This window comes from Abramis brama (assembly GCF_963993115.1).
Source record: "Abramis brama genome assembly, chromosome: 4".
Lineage (NCBI taxonomy): Eukaryota > Metazoa > Chordata > Actinopteri > Cypriniformes > Leuciscidae > Abramis > Abramis brama.
Genome location: NC_139966.1, coordinates 24859644 through 24882894, shown reverse-complemented (window position 1 = coordinate 24882894; position 23251 = coordinate 24859644). Strand labels below are relative to the sequence as shown.

Sequence of the window (23251 nt, the reverse complement as noted above, 5' to 3'; positions counted from 1 at the left end):
GTGCTGCAGTCTATTCACATCACATTTATTTATATAGTAGGCTACTTTATACAATAGATATCTTATTGCAGCAGCTTTATAGTAAAACATGAAAAAACAGTGACAGACGTCGCTGTGTGTGTGTGTTAATGAAGCTCGAAGAAGGTCTCGCCCATGGTGTAATTCAATCTAGAACCGCCACTGAGCATTCCTCATTTCAAAGCATTTCAGATGTCTAAGCATTATGACAAATGTCACTGAGCATTCCTGTCATAATTTCAGACTTCTAAGCATCATGACAAATGCCACTTTGACGTACATCAAATCATTATTAGTCATAGGGATGTGGGTAACTGTATTCAGTGTCCTCCTATATAAAAACTCTCTCACTCTCTCTCTCTCTCTCTCACACATACTCAAACACACACACACACACACAAACACCATCTCATATTTCTATACACGGTGAAGTCGCAATAAAGTGAGTTGAGTTAGACACATAATTAGACCAGGATGAAGGTTTTAGTTGTCCACATCTGGCTTTTCTTACTGCTCCTGAACCAAAGAAACAGGAACATGGCTTCAGGTAAGACAGACAACACTCTTTTTTGCTGTATGTTACAAAGAAATCTCATATGGAGGAGCATTGTCCTCCAGAGCGAGAGCGCCATTCTGAAGAGTATGCTTCGCTCGCTCAGTCCACACAGCGCCGCTCGCTCAGAACGCCCTTTGTGACATGCTGGTTAGAAAATATGTGAAATAAGTTGGGCTGCCCGTGCACGACTAAAGTTATTTTCTAGTCGACTAGTAGAAGTTCACTTAAGCCATTAGTCTAATCACATATTTATATTAATTTAATCACTTAAATATATATATGGGAGACTACTAAACCACAATGAGTGTTATCGTAGCCTAATATATTGCCTACATTCTGCATATCAAGCGCATGCATAAAGCTTGCCACAAAGAACCGGCAAAAGTAATGTTTATGCAGCATGATACATTTTAGCGTACATAAACAGAGTATTCTGTTTACCCATTTCATAATAATCGTATTCCCATTTCTTTTCAGTTTGATTTTTTTTTTTTTTTTTTTTTTTTTTTTTTAAAGTGGACATTAAGCTTTCTATACGTTCTCAGGTCTGTGAGGCAAGTAGCTTATACACTGAGTTTCAGTTTATTTATGAGACGTGCTCCAGTTCACGCGCCGGCGCCGCTGTGTCCTGATTATATTGTCTGCTATATATGCTTATTATTTATTAAATCCAGGCAAATGGTTGATGAAACATTGATTGAAATGAAGATACAATTTTTACAAAACAAAATTCACTTTAAAGAAGGGTTTTCTACAAAACAAAACTTAATTAAGTGGTCAAAATCATGTCTCACCCACTCCAAATATCTCCTGATATATTAGGAATCTTATGATCCTATCGTACCAATCTCATGCGGTTCCCTTTTCATATTATCAACATAGATGAAATAAAAAAAAAGAACATTATATTACATAAAACAAATATGAAACGTATATTTACAGTTTTTAAGTTATATTTAAGTGTCACACCGCTCCGCTTTTCTCACAGGTGTAGCCTATACATGCATGTGTTCGTGCATATGGGGGAGGGGTGCGATTTTTGAATAATAATTGAATAATACCCAGCGATCTTCGAATATTATTTTTGCTTGAAATGCCCATCACTACTAATAAGTTGCATCAAACTACTCCAATTTGTTCTTTTATGAGGGTTTTTTTTTTTCTCTTCTTTTTTTAAAATTAATTTTGTCCTGCTCAGACTTGTATTGGACAAGGTTTAAGTTACATCAGACTTCTCCATTTTAGGTGATTAAATGTTTATTTTGTCCTCCAAAGTTTACTATTGGACAGTGTTTAAAGGCGGGCATACACTGCGATTTTCGTCCGATTTTGAGCCGAATTCTGACTCGAGCGACTCTTTTTTGGGTCGGGCCGATTTTCAGCTTTGTCGTGCGTCGTTTGTCGTGCAGTGTTCGTGCAGTGTACAGGGGGAAACGAGAGGCGATTAACCTCTCCCGACCGGCAATCGGATGGTCGGATGAATTTCTGGCATGTTAGAAATTTTGGTCGCTCCTCGTGACTATATCGCACAGTTGAAGCAGAGCTACGAACCGATTGCCCTAAAACTCAGTGTTTTTCCCTCACTGCGCCTGCGCGAAAACAGAAGTTTAACCATTTTATCTGCAGGGAAAAAAAAAAAAAAAAAAAAACGAAAAGAGGGAGCTCTTTAAGTTCTGTAGGCTAGTTCAAACTAGCTACAAATTACTGTTGCTTACCTCCAGTTTGTGTTGCAAAATGGATTAACCATTACCCACTTCTTCCAAGCCACCTGCGATGTACACTTTGCCTCTTCTATTAATTTGTTAAACAATGTTTTTGAAATAAAGCTATTTTTAATTTTCATTGATTAATTATTGCAGTGTTCGGACATATTATATATGGTAATAATTAATTATATGCCTATAATTCATTGTAATCGACCTAAATGTTTTAGACAATTTTCAATGAGGAGGAGTAAGCTTCTATGTAAAATTTTATCATCTTCACAGCGCGTTGGTTATGCGGTGATGCGCTACGTGGCAATTTAACAGCCTATCACTTTAATAATAAAAGTATAGCCTAGGCCTTCCCTAATAATAATAATAATATACAATAATAATAATAATAATAATAATACATAAATTGGAAATGCTAAATCATCTTGTTATTGATAGCTGATGCTTGTTTTGACAATATCTCTGGATACATGATATCGTCTAGGCGCAACCCGGCACGAGGGTTTATCGCGCTGATTCGCGTATATTTCACACGTATAGTGTGAGCAGTGAAGTCGCAGCTCGACGTTCGGACCGTATAGTGTGAGCACAGAAATCCTGAGCTTTGGCATTACATCGCATGCGATCTACTCGTTCAGTGTGAGTAGGTACCTTGCTGAAATCGCAGAGACATCGCACAGTGTATGCCCGCCTTTAATAAACCTTGTTTGTACTTATCTTTGTCTTATATTAAGCATCAGTATCAGGATCGATATTGACCGATCACCATGACAAGAAATCGGTAATCGGTATCGGCTGCAAAAATCCTGATCGCAACATCCCTACTTGCGTGTATACATGTTCTGTGACAAACTCGTTAGAGGGCCCACTAATTGGTGGACCCTCTGTGTGTGTGTGTGTGTGGCTTTGACTGTACTTGAGAGCAGTGTTTGGAGTAACTTATTACAAGTAACTTGAGATATGTAATCAGATTACTTTTTCAAGCAACTAGTAAAGTAACATTACTTTTTTCAATTTACAACAAAATATCTAAGTTATTTTTTCAAATAAGTAATGCTAGTTACTTAATCACATTTATTGACTGACAGCTCTCCTATCCCCATGTTGAGAGAAATAAAATGAGGAGGTGTGTGTGCGCTGTGTAAACATGATGGTTATTTTAGTTCTAGACTAAATGTGAACATGCAATTTACTCATCTCACTTGCACGAAAACATTTAATATTCCTCAAAATTAATAAACACAATAAAATGCAATCTCAGAATTTTACTCAAAACTTATAATTAACTATATTAAATTACACAAATATACTTTGTTTTTAATCTCACTTTATCAACCAATGTCTTTGCTGCTGACCTTTAATGATCAAATTCAACTACATGAATAAGCAAAAGTTACCTTTAGATTAGATTTAGAAATAAGAGTGTTGAACTTCCTTCTCCTGTAACCTTTTGTTCTTCAATCCAGAATGGCAGAACAGCTGAATGCTTTGTTTGAGCTACGCCCTCTACAACAGGCGTACATTTATACATATATAATTATATAATACATAAAAATTAAAAAACAAAGAAGCAAGCCCAGCCCAGGTGAGAAAAAGTAACGCAAAAGTAATGTAACGCATTACTTTACATAAAAAGTAACCAAGTAACGCAATTAGTTATTTTTTTGGGGAGTAACACAATATTGCAATGCATTACTTTTAAAAGTAACTTTCCCCAACACTGCTTGTGAGGGCCAAATGTCCTCACATATATATTAAAACATTATGTCAACCGACCGACTAGTGGGGACATATTTCTGGTCTTCACTAGTTGAAAAGGCTTATAAATTTGCCAAACCATGTTTTTATTTAAATGTAGTGTTTTGTGATGGGTAGGTTCAGTGGTTGGGGTTTGGTTAGGCAATAAAAAATATAATTATCCTGATATAAAATCAATGGAAGTCTATGCAAAGACTTAGTAATGTCCTAAGTAATGCAGTTAAAAAAAAAAAAAAAGTGTGTTTTGATTTTATATATATATATATTTTTTATTAGTAGTGATGGGCATTTCAAGCAAAAATAATATTCGAAGATCGCTGGGTATTATTCAATTATTATTCAAAAATCGCACCCCTCCCCCATATGTACGAACACATGCATGTATAGGCTACACACGTGAGAAAAGCGGAGCGGTGTGACACTTAAATATAACTTAAAAACTGTAAATATACGTTTCATATTTCTATATATATATATATATACATAAAAATAGTATTTTAAGGAACACAAACTTCAAAATTGTATTTATATTTTAAAAGTCTATTATTGTGATGACATCTTAGATACAACAAGGAGAGGGATTAGGGGGGAAATACTAAATAGAATAAAACAATTAACTATGTATAGGAATACATTTTGCCGAAGCTATGAAGTTGACTTACAATCTGTCAAAATATGTTTTCTATTAATATATTGTGTATATTTAGATCAACAAGTTTTGCTGTTATTGTTGTTGTCATGTCTTGATAATTCTAAGATCAGCACACTCTTTGGGTTTTTCAGCCCAGTGTTCAGGACCCCCAGTGCTCTGCTGTCCTGGACATAATAACGGATGCTACCGTGGGTGTTACTGTGACGAGGTTTGCATCCAACTTGGTGACTGCTGTCCTGACTACCAGCAGACGTGCATTCAATGTAAGACTTAATAGTCTCAACACAAAACATCCATCCAAAAAGTCTTAATAAATTTTTTAAAGTGTTAAAAATCACACCACTCTAATGCCACAGAATCTAATTTTGTATCATCTTCCTTATTCTTACCATCAGCAGCAAATGCACAGCCTTCATCACCACCCTCAGCTTCCTTATCAACATTACCATCATCAATGTGGACGACACCAGACTCACCAACTTTGTCATCCTCATCATCCTCACTGCCAGTTACTTCATCCTCATCATCCTCACTGCCAGTTACTTCATCCTCATCATCCTCACTGCCAGTTACTTCATCCTCCTCACTGCCAGTTACTTCATCCTCCTCACTGCCAGTTACTTCATCCTCATCATCCTCACTGCCAGTTACTTCATCCTCCTCACTGCCAGTTACTTCATCCTCATCATCCTCACTGCCAGTTACTTCATCCTCTTCACTGCCAGTTACTTCATCCTCATCATCCTCATTGCCAGATACTTCATCCTCATCACTGCCAGTTACTTCATCCTCATCATCCTCATTGCCAGTTACTTCATCTTCATCATCTTCATTGCCAGTTACTTCATCCTCATCATCCTCACTGCCAGTTACTTCATCCTCCTCACTGCCAGATACTTCATCCTCATCATCCTCATTGCCAGTTACTTCATCTTCATCATCTTCATTGCCAGTTACTTCATCCTCATCATCCTCACTGCCAGTTACATCATCCTCATTGCCAGATACTTCATCCTCATCATCCTCATTGCCAGTTACTTCATCTTCATCATCTTCATTGCCAGTTACTTCATCCTCATCATCCTCACTGCCAGTTACTTCATCCTCCTCACTGCCAGTTACTTCATCCTCATCATCCTCATTGCCAGATACTTCATCCTCATCATCTTCATTGCCAGTTACTTCATCTTCATCTTCATTGCCAGTTACTTCATCTTCATCTTCATTGCCAGTTACTTCATCCTCATCATCTTCATTGCCAGTTACTTCATCTTTATCATCTTCATTGCCAGTTACTCTATCTTCACAAACCTCAGCACCATCATCATCCTCACAGTCAACAACCTCTCCAACATCTTCATCAATAGCCTCACCATCAGGTGACTATTTAATCATTTAAATTGGCTGTATCACACATTGTACATGAAAACCTGTTACCACATGATTTTTATGTGAGATGACCAGTGATGGGAATAACAGCGTTATAAATAACGGCGTTACTAACGGCGTTATTTTTTTCAGTAACGAGTAATCAAACTAATTACTATTTCCTCCGTTACAACGCCTTTACCGTTACTGTCAATAAAAATGCGGCGTTACTATAATTGAGATCACTGAAGCGGTTTTCATCCGAGTAGGCTCTCTCTCAGCCATATGAGCTGCAAAGTTTTTTCTCTGGTGTGTGTTTATGAGGCGCCGGACTGGACATAAGCGAGGCGAACAGTGCGCGAGAGAGACCGAATGTGTCCGAGAACGCGCTCGATAGTGCGCGAGAGAGACCGAGTGTGTCCGAGAACGCGCTAGATAGTGCACGACAGAGACTGAATGTGTCCGAGCATAAATACTTTATTTATAAATAAATTACACATTTCAGCATTAGAATAATATCTGTAGCATACATCATATGCAATGTTTTGATTAGTTTATAACATAAACTCCAAAATAACCTGCAGGGAACCTTCAAACATTCAAACACATTCGAACGTTCAAACGCAAACATGACTAGAATTTGGCTAAAATAACCTCTGATGATGACGTTCTTTGTAGGTTATAAAAATAAACCCCCAAAAGATTATATTTTATTATTATTATTTATGTTGGTACATTGTTCAGTATTATATTGAGAGCACTTTTTGTTAAACTTACTATTGTGAGGAAGAAAATACTTCAAGTAGGCTATACAGAATGTCTACCAGTTGTAAAGGTGTGTGAGTTTTATCATTATGCACTAGTGTATGTATATTTTTTATTACTATTTATTTATTTTTGGTACATTTCTTAAGAGGCATGATTTATTTTTAGATTTTATTGTTGGCCAGTTGTGGTCTGTGCAATAAATATTAAACGTTCTATTGATTGTGTTTTGTTGTTCCACTATAGTAGTGATAATATTTTAATATTTAAGTTAATAGGTGTCTCTCACATTGTCCCACAGCAACATTAAACTAGTGTAGATTAGTGTACAATGTTTTATAATAATAAGATGTTCTACTTAGTGTCCATGTAATTCATTTAACATTTCATATTGGGGGTATCCAAGAAATGTCTTATATTTAAACTTTTTTTTTTTTTTAAGTAACGCAATAGTTACTTTCCCTGGTAATTAGTTACTTTTGTAATGATGTAATTCAGTTACTAACCAAGTTACTTTTTGTGAGAAGTAACTAGTAACTATAACTAATTACTTTTTTAAAGTAACTTACCCAACACTGGAGATGACATTCTAGGTTACGCCTGTTTCACACATACTCCGTTTGCATTGTGCTTTCACATACGCTGCGTTTGCAGTGCGCAACTGATCCATGGCTGTACCACAAACACAACAGTTATTCTCTATTTTTTATTTCAAATCACTTTTTTATTATTAGCATTTTTTAATAAAAAAAATTTAAGTTTTGTCAGCATTACTATTCGTACACACTACAGTTATAAGCCAACACTCTTTCATAGACGTATTCACGTATAAACTCATTTATAGGGCTGGGTAAAAAATATCGATTTCTCGATTTTAATCGATTCTCATTTTTACGAAACGATATCGATTCTTAAATCTCAAGAATCGATTAGTCATCCTGTTTTCAGTGATGAATGAATGGAATATTGTTGCGCGCATTCCCATTCAATAAATCGCAATAATCTTTGTGCTTTGTTATTATTACTGTAATACACGCTGTGGCGTGAGATCGCTCTTGCTCAGCTCAAGAGAAGCAGCAGCGCGGAGCGCACACAATCTTCTCTTCCGCCTAAATAATATCCGTTACAGCGCGAGATAAACATGAATGAGCATCTGAAAGTGTGTTAAAAGGTAGAGTACAACTTATCGAAGTCCGTATCATGTCACATGGAATCGCTCAATCAGTGTTTCAACCGTAGAAAGACGTTAAACATGTCATGTAACGTCACATTTACCTCAGAAAAAACATATCCAGTGACCATAAACTCGTTAGTCAGCTAGAAAAATTAGAGAGGAGCATTTTGTTAAACATATGCACAATATTACATATTCATTATAATTTTTAATGTTCTTCAATATTTAATGCATGTTTGAATAAATCTGGAAAGTTTTTTTTATGACAGCCACCATTTAAATTTGTATATAATTTCATATAACTTTATTATTATAAAAATAAATAAGTGTATTTTAAGTGTTTGTATACAAATCAGTTATTTTTTACCTTCAATATTATAGTAGGCTAATGAAGCCTATAGGCTACAACTGACTCCCATAGTTACAGCATTAGTTAAGAGATTTGTTTTCCTTGAGAAAATTTGCAATGTATACCTGATATCCAAAATAATCGATATTGAATCGAATCGAATCGTAATCGAATCGAATTGCAAGCTTGTGAATCGAAATCGAATCGAATTGTGAAATTTGTGTCAATACCCAGCCCTACTCATTTAATGCATTACTTCTATATAGATTTATATTAAGTTGCTCAAGCAAGTGGCAAAACATTTAAACATGTACTTATGTTAATATCGCAAACATTTTAAATTAAAACATACAATTTAGTCAATTAACAGCCGACTCTCATACCTTTACTTTTGCATTTAAATCTTTATACAATAAATCTTGAACCTCACAAAGAAAGAACTTGTTTTTCCACCTCCACGAATGAGATGAGTGTTGTTCATTATGTCGCCTTGTTGAGGTAAGGTGTAGGTTTTCTTGCTTTACCCTGGTCTTAAAGTAAAAAGATGACTGAAAATTAGTAGTATAATTTGATTAAATGCATTTATGATGAGATTACAAAATTTTCATGTCAATACCTGTTTATGTTGACCACGGGCCATGTGCTGTCACTTTAATTCAGTGCGTGCAGCACAGTAAAAATTATGGTGGCCAAAAGAGCTCATGGCGCTGCAAATGAAGAAAACACATGCAAATAGAAGAACACCCGCAAATTAAGAAAACATCTTCATCAGTTTCACAACACACGTGTTCTCCAAATACTCACAACACAACCAAATACAGAAACGCGCTGCAAAAGTTCACAACACAACCAAATAAGAAACGTGCTGTAAATAACACAGACCACAACAGAAATGTTTGTGGATGTGACGAACCCGGCTGGGACGTGCTTACAGCTCAAACATCATGAAGATGTTTTCTTAATTTGCGGGTGTTTTTCACACTATTTTTCATTTTCTTATGTTGTTAAATATTTTATTTATCAATAATAATAATAATCATAATTATTATATTGTACCATGATGGTAGTTGAACAAACTCAGGGTTACAGGATTAGTTTTGAGTTGACAAAACCAAACCAATCCAACTAGGCTTTGTTGGTACCATGATGCTGATCATCAACTTTCTCTGTCAACTCAGGTTTTGATCCTGAGTTTAGGTGTGACATCAGAAGTAAACAGCCAATCACATGCTAGTTAGTTTAAACATTTGATAAAAGTATTGAGAGAATTGAGCATTTAAGCTCATATGTAGTAATTTTATAGCTTAATCTATTGATTCTTAAGTGTATTTATATTACCTTTATATATTTATTCATTTAAACTGTGCGTAATAATAACTGATAAATTAAAATCGTACATGTGTGATCGATTAATAATTACATATATAATATCTAAATCGTACAAAATTATTATTCTAAATAAGCATTACTAAAAGCCAGACGATTTTGTCTTTAAAAATCATTTGCTATGTAGTGACCTTTAATTTGGAGTAGAAACAGGTGGAGTGACTTTATCGCATCAGACATGTGTTACTTTGCTCAGAACTGATTGGTCCAATTTCGGTTTGAGATCTCTTACCTGGAACATAACCTGCCCCGGACCAGGTTAGCCGTGGAGCGTAAGTTACTATGGCGATGAACACTGCTAAAAGCCAAACCACTTTCATGGTGCCTAAAACCCAGGGTTGGCACAAACTAAACTGAAACATAGCTGGCTAGCCACCTGAACCGGCTTCATGGTATAGGCCCCAGAGGTGTTCTTATATATATATATATACACTGAATACTGGATTCTAAACAAAAAAATGCCACAATTTATCAAGACCTTGAAGCAGAAAGGAGGAAGAAACGCCTCATATGCAGTGTTGGGGAAAGTTACTTTTAAAAGTAAAGCATTACAATATTGCGTTACTCCCAAAAAAGTAACTAATTGTGTTACTTAGTTACTTTAAATGGAAAGTAAGGCATTACATTACTTTTGCGTAACTTTTTCTCACCTGGGCTGGGCTTGCTTCCTTGTTTTTTAATTATTATTTTTGGCAAATGTTAAGGCCCTTTCACATTAAAAGTGAAATGAATAAGCTTCAGGTAAAAGGAAATGCATATTTACGCCTGTTGTAGAGGGCGTAGCTCAAACAAAGCATTCAGCTGTTCTGCCATTCTGGATTGAAGAACAAAAGGTTACAGGAGAAGGAAGTTCAACACTCTTATTTCTAAATCTAATCTAAAGGTAACTTTAGCTTATTCCTGTGGCTGAATTAGATCATTGAAGGTCAGCGGTAAAGACAATGGTTAATAAAGTGAGATTAAAAACAAAGTATATTTGTGTAATTTAATATGATTAATTATAAAAGTTTTGCGTAAAAATCTGAGATTGCATTTTACTGTTTTTATTCATTTTGAGGAATACTGAATGTTTTCGTGCAAGTGAGATGAGTAAATGCATGTTCACATTTAGTCTAGAACTAAAATAACCATCATGTTTACACAGCGCACAAATGTGCAATGTGTGTTTTTTCAGGATTCTTTGATGAATAGACAGTTCAAAAGAACAGCATTTATTTGAAATAGAAATCTTTTGTAACAAGGTCTTTGACACAATGAATGACTGTATTATTATTTTCTAAAAGAAAAATCTTACTGACCCCAAAACGTTTGTTTGATAGTGTACAATCACAAAAGTGTAACTTTGTGACTTTTAGTCCAGTTTTGTTAGCTTGGAGACCATCTGCACGCTAATTCAAAACCTTGAAAAAAAAACATTTAAAATGCAGTCACTTTATTTCTCTCAACATGGGGATAGGAGAGCTGTCAGTCAATAAATGTGAAAAAGTAACTAACGTTACTTATTTGAAAAAGTAACGTAGATATTTTGTTGTAAATTGAAAAAGTAATGCGCTACTTTACTAGTTGCTTAAAAAAGTAATGTAGATATTTTGTTGTAAATTGAAAAAGTAATGCGCTACTTTACTAGTTGCTTAAAAAAGTAATTGATTATGTAACTAAATTTACGTGTAATGAGTTACCCCCAACACTGCTCATATGTGCCGCTCCAAGTATAAGGGGTTTCTCCTTGCCATTAATGCTACGACTCATGCCTACGTCTCCTTCCATTAAAAATAATGGCTAGTGCAGTGGCTGCAATATACATAAACCTATCCAACATCCATCACCATGATTTTGGAATGACTCACGAGAGAAAAAAATTAAGTTTCAGTCGGTTAATGGAAACTATTATAATATTTGCTTCCTATCACAGATAATACTTTCTGACCAAAAGATGTTGCCTATATGGTAACAATCCCCTCTTCTAATGACAGGCCTGGTACCAATACCACAATCTGTCCTGTTTTATAAATTCTTTCAATGGAGGTGGGGCAAGCCCATGCCAGACCTTGTAAATAAAAAATGCATAATTGAAATTTTAATTGGAAAAAAAAAAATAAAAAATTTGTTTTTATTTTTTTACAGTGATGAAATGAGTTTTTTTTTTTAATCCAATACTTGTATAGCCTTCTTATACAGTGTTTCTATTAACTTTAGAGTTGTGTCACCTGTGAATGACCAACTATTGAAACAATACTGGATATGTGAAAAAAATCATTGAATGTAAATACAACCTTGCAGCACCAACTGTCAAGAATGGCCTAATGTACTTTAAATTCTTTAAATTCAATTTTACAATATTAGACAACTTTTTTACACGGCTTTTAAAAGTAAGAGTATAATCCAAAGTAACCCCAAGATACGTAAACTCTTTAACAACTTCAAGCTCCTCCCCTCTCAGAAATACATTTGAATGTGTCATCTCTACTAACTGTTTTGAAAACATTATACACAGTTTTTTTTTGTGTGTTCAATACTAAACCTGTCCTGGTAAGCCAATCCTGTATTTTGGTCATAGCAGAAGTCAAAGTAATCGAGGCTTTTTAAAAATTCTTAGCATGGTTAAAATTACTATATCATCTGCATACAAATGAACATTTACATCTTTACATACTCCAGGTAAATCGTTAATTAAAAGTGAAAATAGAATTGGTCCTATAATAGAACCTTGTGGAACCCTCTTGGGGCAAGCAGTGTAAGAACATTTTATACCATCAATACACGTTGTTTCCTATTTGAAAGATAAGATTTTATCCAAAGTATTGCTTCCTCTGAAAAATTTAAATTTGTTAGTTTAGATAAAAGCAACTGATGGTCAACAGTGTCAAATGCATTCTTTAGATCTAAAAAGACAGCACCAACACACGCATTATTATCTAATAAGCATTTCACGACACTTTCTCAACAAAGTGTTTGCAGAATCTGGTGAATAATTACTGCGAAAACCAAATTGCATTGGATATAAAGAAGTAAAACCCTTATTTAGATGATTAGTCAAAAGATTAGCTAGCCATTTTTCTGCTACCTTCGATATAATCAGAAGGATACTAATTGGCCTATCATTTTTCAAATTAGATTTTTCTCCAGATTTGTAATTTGGGACAACTGTAACCACCTTCTAAGCAGATGGAACAACTGCTTGGCTAAAGGACAAGTTTACCATGTGTGTTATTGGGCATACAAAAGAATCTTTATTTGATTTTAAAAATGTTGTTTCAAGCCCATAGGCATCCTTTGCTTTGGAGCTTTTTAATGCATCAATAATATACTTCTAACTCTACTATACTTCTACTTCTAACTGGGTTAATTCATCAACTGAATTTATAAAATGTGCATTAAAATTAATGGCTATAGTTAAAGAATCCTTTACTAAAATGCTGTTTAGTAAAGCTCTAAACTTTTATCAATCTTCTTTTGTTTTCCAGCTAATTTATTAATGGTTTGCCAGATTTTTTCTCATCCCCTTTTGACCCCTCAATAATGTTCATAAAAAATGGCTTTAGCCTTTTGTAAAGTCTGTATTACTTTATTCCTCATAAAAGTGTATTTATATAGATGAGTTAAAAGACCAGAAATCAGCGATTTTTAAAAAAAAAATATTTATTCATTTATTTTTTAAGGAGCTTATCTCTATCCTTCATCAATTTCCTACATTCATTGTTAACCCAGGGCAACGTGTTCCCTTTTATTTTTGTTAACTGTCCCCTTCTAGTAAAAAACTCAAATACTACTTTAACTTTTCCCAAAAAATAATCAGAGCCTCTCTCTATGTTTTTGCTTTGCAGGACTTCACTCCAATCAATCTCTTTTAAAGCTATTTCAAGATTTAGTTGCTGATTTTTAGGGACTATAATCACGATAAGTAGTTTTAAATTAATTTAAAAAGCGTTGCTTTGTTAGTTTTCTTGAAAAGAAAATTACATTATGATCAGACAGCCCTGTCAGCAGGTTATAATGCTGTACAATTCTTTCAGGTTTATTTGTAAACAATAGATCTATTCTAGTTTTAGAATGAAGGGTTATTCTAGTAGGCTGTTCTATCAGCTGTGTAAAGTTAAAATAGTCAAAAATCTGTTTTAAATTTTTTCTTTCCTTCCTTTCATTCCAATTAATATTAAAATCTCCCATGATAATTACTTCCTTTTTTAAATCACAGTGGTTAAGAAGTTGTTTCAATTTGTCATAAGAATCCAACTTTGCTGAAGGTTATGATACATACAAATTAAAGTAAAAGACATTTCAGCAGAAAGTGAGATATCCACACCAACACACTCAAGACCAACTTCACTTGGCCATTCAATTTGATTACATTTTAAAGTGCTTTTTACATACAATAAAAAAAAACCTAAAAACCTTAAAAAGTCTAAAAACCTCCGACAAGGAATCCACACACAAACCAACCGCACCAGAGAGATCAAACCAAGAAACAGGAGGATGAAGCCCATGGGACACCAAGAGTGGAACAGACATGGCCGTACCAACGAAACAGCTGTCGTCAAAGTTTGCACAGCCATCACCATTTGATCATGCCGGAGATTGTACACAGCCAGGAGCAATTTTTCCATAGGGTTGTGGACCAGGATTAAGTTCTATATCTCCAGCCAAAAGTAATATTAATGCTAATTGAAAATATCCCAGTGTAGAGTAATTGTTGGATGACAATACCTTCTCGTGAGTCACTGAGGTACAAGCTGACTTTACATTCCCATTATTTAGAATTTTAGAGTGCAGTGCGTGTTGACTCCTCAAAACCAGGGGGAAAACACCATCCTTGCTTGCTTTAATATATCAATGTCGATTGAATGATAGTAGCCTACCAATATTGTTAAAATATACAACATTACAGTCCAATTTAATAGAAAGGGTTTTACTGAAAGATTAAATTTTGTTGTCGATTCTGATGAGAAAATCGGTGGCTTTATAGAACCAGATGCGTGTGATCTTTAGCCACCATGTTGAAGTTCACCTACCTTATTATTGAAGTTCACCTACCTTATACCTTATTACTCAGCACTTCTGAAATGTCATCTTACAGCAATGTCATTTATAACAGTCATTGGGTTTTTCATGTCAATGGTGGTCATGATGGAAATTGTCATTTATTTATTTGTGCAAAAAAATCTTTTTGGTCAATTTCAGCTGTTTTCAATGCGTAAATAGAATCTCTATATCCTTCAGCCAATCTGATGTATTGACATACTTTAACACATATGGATAGGTCAAGATCCAAATCACTGCATGCTTCCATGTCCTTTTGTGCAATGGTCTTCTTCTTGTCTGTTTTAGTTTGTAGTACTTGCACTGAAAATGAGGCTTGCCAGGAGAGAGATGGTGTCTATGGCTGTTGTTGCTTGCCAGGACAAAGACCAAATCCTGAAAACTTTGGTAAGTGCTCTCACACTTGTTGTGTATTCATACATTAATCAAAAAACAAACCAAAAAAAACGTCAGTTTCACAGTCTACATCAGCATTTCCCAACCGGGTGCCGTCTGACAAGAGCAGGGGTGCCGTGTAAAAACTCCTTCAAACATTTAAAAAAAAAAATGTGTAAAAAATTATTTATGTACCATCAATCTCTGATGTCTCCAATAACAACAAATAACGCACACAAATTTATAATAAAAATGCAAATTTTCGGCATGGAATTGCACACAAAGCTGCCTCTTTTTCATGGCTTGTTGCGCTTACGGTCAAATAAACAGGAAAATATTGTCACAACACCCGTCTTGCCTTGATTATGTCCATGCTGTCAATGTTAACACAATGTGATTAATGTTTTTTCTTTTTTACCAGTTTAATGCATTAAAAATATTTAACGCAATTATCACAGCATCCGTTTTTTTTGTCATGCTTTAGCTAGCGTTACATTATATGATCACATTCTTCATACAAATGCTTTTAAACCATTGAAGCGTGACAAGACAAAAGAGAACATTAAAAGTTAACTCATTAACTGTTAAAAGGACAAGATATTGCAGCGGATATTCAAACGTAGTATTACGAATATAGTACTGAAAACTCAGCTATTGACCAATCAGAATGAAGGATTGGAACTGACGGTTTTTATATATATATATATATATATATATATATATATGACCCTCTAGGGGGCGCTCTAACGCACACATTTTGAATATCTAAGCTAGAAAACCCAAAGCGCTCCCCTTTAAACTATTTAGGCAGGTTGTGTCCAATGAAGGAACAGAAATGGGACTGATGTACTCAAATATAATTTTATTAAACACTAGACAAAATAATATACTGATTGACAATCAGAGCAGACAAATGTTCCCCCTAGGTAACAGTGAACAATTCTACAATAAATAAGTCACAGTGAATAAAAGTCTCATAGTAAATGAGTTACAGGATATAAAGTCTAACAATACCAAGACTACAGTGAATAAAGTCGAATAAATAGATACTGTTCACATACACACACACTCCAACACTGCAAGAGACACTTCAAACCAAATCGGCCGTGTATACACACACTAACACAGCATTTCACACTTCACACTAGTGAACATTGCAAAATAAGCACTGTCCCCAAAGGAGATATTGCACAATGCCCATAGGCCGAATATTGGAGTATAATTATTGCCAAACAGACAAAAAAAAAATGTAATTAAATTAACAGGCTACCACTAGCAGGACTCCATCCTAGACCCACCTAGGTCCAGGTCATCACAGAACGGTGGTAGCAGATCCCCAAGAGACACACACACACATACACACACACACACACACACACACACACAAAGAAATAAAAAGTAAAACAGAATGATTAAACCCAGGAAAAAAACAGTGGTTAAGGCGGGCATACACTGCGATTTTCATCCGATTTTGAGCCAAATTCTGACTTGTGCGACTCTTTTCCGGGTTGGGACGATTTTCAGCTTTGTCGTGCGTCGTTTGTCGTGCAGTGTACAGGGCGAAACTAGAGGCGATTAACCTCTCCAGACCAGCAATCGGATGGTCGGATGAATTTCTGGCATGTTAGAAATTTTGGTCGCTCCTCGTGACTATATTGCGCAGTTGAAGCAGAGCTAAGAACCGATTGCCCTAAACTGAGTTTTTCCCTCACTGCGCCTGCGCGAAAACATAAGTTTCATCTGCAGCAAAAAAAGAAAAGAAAAGAGGGAGATCTTTAAGTTCTGTAGTTCAAACTAGCTACAAATTACTGTTGCTTAGTTCATTTGCAAAATGGATAAACCATTACCCACGTCTTCAAAGCCACCTGCGATGTACACTTTGCCTCTTTTATTAATTTGTTAAACAATGTTTTTTAAATAAAGTTTTTAAATTTTCATTGATGAATTATTGCAGTGTTCGGACATATTATAGACTGTTGATAATTAATTATATGCCTATAACTCATTGTAATCTACCTAAATGTTTTAGACAATTTTCAATGAGGAGGAGTAAGCTTCTATGTAATATTTTATTATCGTCACAGTGCGTTGGTTTTGCGCTATGAAATTATTGCGTGGCAATTATTTATAATTATAATAGCCTATCAGTTTAATAATAAAAGTAGCCTAGGCCTTCCCTAATAATAATAACAATAATACTAATAAAAATTTTAGACATAAATTGGAAATGCTAAATCATCTTGATATTGATAGCTGATGCTTGTTTTGACAATATCTCTGGATACATGATATCTATAGGCGCAACCTGGCACGAAGGTTTATCGCGCTGATACGCGCATATTTCACACGTATAGTGTGAGCAGTGAAGTCGCAGCTCGATGTTCGGACCATATAGTGTGAACACATAAATCCTGAGCTTTGGCATTACATCGCATGCGATTTACTCGTTCAGTGTGAGTAGGTTCCTTGCTGAAATTGCACTGACATCGCACAGTGTATGCCCGCCTTTAATTAGACAGACGAAGGCAATCCTCCTGTAATCACAAGCATAAGTGGTTTATGATGCGATGTTTTATAGCATCATGACAATTTAAAACAATATTAAATCTCTGATTGAAAGATTATGACAAAAAAAGGGATTAGATGAACTTACGTTTTTTTTTGGACACCATCCTAGATGAATTAAAGCTAAATGCCCCATAACTATAAAGTTAAACGGTGTGGATGACTAATAGCTGTGCACACTCTCACCTGTGTTGCTTCTATTCATAGGCAATATCAAAAAGGAAATTATCAGCGCTAAACATTACACGTTACGTCGAAAAAAGGTTTAGTTTACTTACATTGCTGCAAACCCGTGTAGAATCACTACTCGCTATTATGCAAGCAAGTTTCTGTAGACTCCAGACCAAGCTACAAACAAACAAAGAGCCGTGTTAGGCGCTTCTCAATGAGTTTAGTGTTAACGAAAAATAGGCGTAACCTTCCAAAAAGACTCACTTTCTCCAGTTTGCACAGCCAAAACACCAAGAGGCTCACTCTTCAACTCACACCGCACTAATGTTTTCCTGTCCATGTCTCAGGACACATTTAAAGGGACTTACGCCACCTGATCCAAATAATCAGTGCCAGTGAGCAAGCCTTAAAGGTACACTTCCCGTCTCAACCACCCTACCCGCTACATATATAATCTATGAAATCCTTTATCTGCTCAGATGCTGTGGAGTCTTGTACCAGCAGCACCGGCTTCATATCTCTATCCCGCTGCCAGCTCTTTGAATCTGGTTTTTATCCTGAGCACCTGCACCTAAATGACCCAAGCTGCACTGGAACCCTTGAGGATGGCAGACTTCTGTTTTATTTTGACAATAAAGGCCACATATGTGGTACCACTCTGATGGTAATGATCTTTCCATTTCTGTTTCATCACTAGAGCTACTAATGAGATGCATATCTATACTGTACATACAGTACTGTGTGTGTAATGATTAGTAAGTTGTCCCATAGCTTGAAATTGACATTTGTTTACATCCTCATAGAGCAACAGGACTCACTTCATCTACCAAAACTCCATTCAGTCTGACCTGACGGACACTGACCACAGCATCATTTCAAGACAGATATGGATGAACATGACATTTTCTTGTGCGTACCCTCTGATCCAGACCATATCTATGCCCATGGGTTTCCGAGCTGAAGGCGGGTAAGAATACTCAATATCTATTAATGTTATTTAAAGTACCTGAATTAACAGTTGTATTTTAATTGATTACAGTTGAAGATTAATACGTACTGTAACAAATGTATTGCTTATTGTTAGTTGATTTTAGTTTATGCACATTAATTGGGACCTCAAGTGTTACCTTTTTTTTAATTGCAGTGATCGCAGCAAAGGAGGGCTGTGATTTTTATCACCATGTTTTGAAATCACCATGAAATCACCATGTTTTGCCAATTTGCATTCACTTTCTAATATTTAACATGTCTGTCTTTTAGAACATGACAGAGACTGCTTATTATATACTCAAATTAATAGAATACGTTATCTACGGTAATTTAGGACTTTCCAGAGAATTTCCACCTGATCCACAATGGGTTAAAAGTGTTGATAAAGGTTACAGTGGTTATAAACCAGGTTTGCAGTCTTAACCTGATAATTGAAATGCTGGAGGTTTGAGTGTCATAAGGCATGAGCTATCACCATTACAATTGACTTAGGTCCTGGTTGCTGTTATTTTTATGTTTTTGCCTACAGTGTGATAAGTGAGGAACTTGTTGGCCAGGGCACATACCAGATCCGCATGATTCCCTACCATGATGCAGAGTTTACTAGCCCATATGACGGGGAGGTGCAAATGCAGGTGAACCAGCAGATATATGTGGCTGTTGAGGTGGAAGGAGTTGATAGAAACCAAATTGCAACAGTTCTGGACAACTGCTGGGCCACACCTGTTAACGATGCCGAATATCATGTTCGCTGGAATCTAATTATCAACGAGTGAGTGTCTTGATGTTTAAATTGTTATATGATTAAATTTGTTTCAATCTCAGAAAGTGAATATAGCAAAATTGGATAACACTTCAGAATAATGGTCCATCATTAATAGGTAACTATGCAGGAAATAATGCAGTAAAAATGAGTACTACATTAGTACTATTAACTAATATGGAAACAAGATCAAGAAATAGTGAATTTAGGGCTGAAATAGTTCTTTATTAGATAATCAACAATCACAGATTGAGATTAGCCTCCTTAGACTATTAACGAACTATGACCAATTTGAAAGAATTACCAATTAAGCATTTTATTTTATGACACTAACCAATTGCTCACATCTCAGACAAGTTAATGTTGTGATTAGTAATTAAATAGTTCATGATGATTCGATATTAGTTAAGAAACTGAATTGTTAATGCAGTACTATTTATTTGTCCTGAATTACTTCTTACATAGTTACCTATTAATGATGGAGCATTATTCGAAAGCGTCACCAAAAAATACTTGGCGTCTAGTTCGCCTATGCCTAGAAACAGCCCTGCTGACCAAGTACATCATAAACAAGGCATTCAAATTTTGTCATGCTCTAATTTTCCCTTTATTACATTACTTTGAAAAACCCTCCTACCTTCCTAGATGCGCCAACCCTGAAGATACCACTGTGGAAGTCCTTCAGAACGGTATTGGTACAACAAGCCATTTCTCCTTCAGGATGTTCACCTTCTCAGGAATTTCTGACCACTTCTTCCTGCACTGTCAGGTTAATCTTTGCCTTGTACAGAATGGCAGATGTGCTCTGGTAAGTTTCGACAGTAAATTTCAACTGCATTACTGACAGTAGCCTTCAAGCAAATTGTAAACCTTTTGCAAAGGGTCTTTCTAAAAGAAAACACATTCAACAGCCTTAGCTTTGTAGAAAGCATGACGTTAAATTTATTTTCTTGTCTGTCATCTTCAGTTATGCGACCATGGATATAGAAGTAGAAGGCACAGATCTTTGGACTTCCTCCACTCTTCAGCGATCTCCATGGGTCTGAAAGCTCAGTAACCCTGATGAATGAAAGATCCTGCATTGATAATCATTACTTTCAATACTTTGTTATAAAAACTTTTTTTTTCTTAAGTTTTGCAAGCACTTTGTTTAAATAAGCAAATCACGTATGATAACTAACTAATAGGTGAAAAAGGACTACTAAATTTAACCAAGACACTACAAATAAATTCTTTACAAATCTCTCCAATAACTCTCTGTATACATGCATTGTTTTATCGTTATTGAGGAAGTCCAATTAAAACAATATATACAAACTAAATTATTTTAGGTTGTTGGGTGGATTTGGGTTAAACTTACTATAAACTGAATTAAATGAAATAATTAGCTGTCTGTCTTTCTCTTTGTTCAAGGAGTAATCTTGGAATACAATATACCTGACTAACCTTGAATAAACCTGCTAAGAAATGAAGAAAAATCATTGTCATTTTTTTCTTGAGTTTTAGTTTCATGTGTTTAGATTGAATTAAATATTTTAGTGCTACTTACAAAGTATTGCAGAGAGTGAACAGGTCACTCAGAGGTTACACATCTCTTCTTAAAATGTAACTTGTAGTTCTGACATAGTAAGAACAATAGTCTTTACTGTACTAGTGTTAAGTAAAAGAAAGTTACTGAAGAATAACAAATTTTAAGAATCTATTTTAAATATGCTTCCATACATAACACCACGGTAAAGAATATTGTATTTAGCTTTTAAGGTTAAGATAATGATTCTGCTCAGCAAAGTTGCAATTCCTGTTTTCTCCTTATTGTCTTTAATGGCTCTTGGAGTCCCAGTTTCACTCAGACTGATGGGATTAGCACACGAATGATTCGTCTATGCAATTTGAATGATAGTGTTATGCTGATTGGGCCTGTTTCTCTTGAGCAAGCCAGATAACCTGCCTAACCGGTTTTCACTTGATAGAATCAAATCACTGAAAGATTCATCCCTACATTTGCATGCTGTAGCGTTTATACGCCCACGTATAAATATTATTAATTATTATTCATAACGAATTATGATCAATAATTAATAATTTAATTATTTTCAATTATTTACTGTAACAGAATCAATAATATGATCATTTATCAGTTCATCCAATGAACAGAAAGCATAAACAATTATTAACTCTAGGAAATATAATATCTTCCTGGCCACGAAAGAATAACCCCCTAACAGTAAATTAAGAAATAGGGTAAAAGCATAGGTAACTTTTGATCGAAGTTCAAGACAATAAAATTTGATAAGCACATACACAAGCAATCTCTTTTCAAATACAAACAATACTTTATTGATTATATACTAACACGTACAGCTAATGTCTAACACAAACACACACACACATTCATTCGAGTTGCAGAAAGGAAGAGAGTGAGGAAAGAGTGAGTTTAAGAGTGAAAGGATGAAATCTCACGATTCCATAATGCACTTAGACATGACCTGAACGAACCATCAAACATTAATTTAACCCTTCTATCGTTTTAGGCAGGTTATTAAAGTTATATAAATACACCAGTGCAGCTTTAGTCTGGAGGTTACTTGCTTGTCTTCTCGTTCCTTTTTGGAATTCCTTTGGTCAGCGTCAAAGGGGTTCGTTCGTTGGTTATGGTCTCCTCGTGCCTGGATAGATGGGGCGAGAACCAGTCACGTGGTGGCTGGCGGTTGCTGATGGTTGAATGAGTCTTTGAAGTTGAAAGCGTGCGTTGCAGCCGTGAATCGTGGAACGAAACTTTGCAGCAAAACTTAACTTAAAACCGAGACTTTCAATCGGAAAAGAAGAATAACACAAAAGAAAGAAAGAAAATAAGATACGGAAAGGAGATGACTGGAATTAATTCTAACCCATCTGATCTTAATTTGGGTTGATCTGCTCGTCTGTTAACGTTACATGGTTACTAAAACCATCGTCTGCCGTCTCCGTCTTTGTTCTGCACTCGTTGAGAGCTCTTCTGTATCAGAACATTTTGAACGAACTTAGAGAGCGAACTGCCAACCCCCCCAACGCTATGCGCTGGTTTTTAAAGGGTTTTTAAAACAAATAAAGGTTTGTTACCCTACCAATGAAGTCCTGACTGTTGCTTTGTTTGCAAAGTCATAAATCATGTCTTCCCTGGGGGGTTTCTCTAATGAAACTAAAAGACCAGATGCACAGTTTAGGCATGATTTCTAATTGTCAGAATATGAAACATTTTATAAAGATTTAATTGCAGTCATCTTTTAAATAAAAAGTATACGATCATACCGATATGAAACAGTACACATTTTCATTCACACACACCTAATGATTATAACATTTACATGAATTATATGGGATCACAACATATCTTATTAGAATATGCATATAAGTGGTGGAAACACACAGGATTATGTAGTTGCGTGATTGTTTGATTGTAAGTCCATTGAAAATTGTTCTTAAATGATTTTATGTAGTTTATTGGTAAGAATCAGTTCTCTGGTTTGAAGAGACAGAACACTGTTTGTTCGTTCAGAGGTCTTACGGAGGAGGGGTTCAGGAATGTTTGCTGGTATCGATCCGTCTTGTAAAACTATCAAACGTTGACCA

General features: G+C 35.3%; 1 protein-coding gene across 1 annotated transcript; it reads left to right on the top strand.

Moving 5' to 3' along the window:
* Positions 1-380: 380 nt before the first annotated feature.
* Positions 381-21113, top strand: LOC311081762 (uncharacterized protein). The gene is made up of 9 exons (XM_084112399.1): positions 381-565; positions 4831-4962; positions 5095-6078; positions 15067-15165; positions 18369-18553; positions 18693-18856; positions 19409-19651; positions 20288-20450; positions 20610-21113. The coding sequence occupies exons 1-9, from the start codon at positions 493-495 to the stop codon at positions 20697-20699; spliced, it is 2133 nt and encodes a 710-aa protein (XP_083968525.1). The 5' UTR covers positions 381-492; the 3' UTR covers positions 20700-21113.
* Positions 21114-23251: the final 2138 nt, after the last annotated feature.

Coding starts and splice junctions, on each gene's coding strand:
- LOC311081762 (XM_084112399.1), top strand. CDS start 493: ATGAAGGTTTTAGTTGTCCACATCTGGCTTTTCTTACTGCTCCTGAAC. Junction 15,166..18,368: donor ACCAAATCCTGAAAACTTTG/GTAAGTGCTCTC, acceptor TTATCTGCTCAG/ATGCTGTGGAGTCTTGTACC. Junction 18,857..19,408: donor GGTTTCCGAGCTGAAGGCGG/GTAAGAATACTC, acceptor TTTTGCCTACAG/TGTGATAAGTGAGGAACTTG.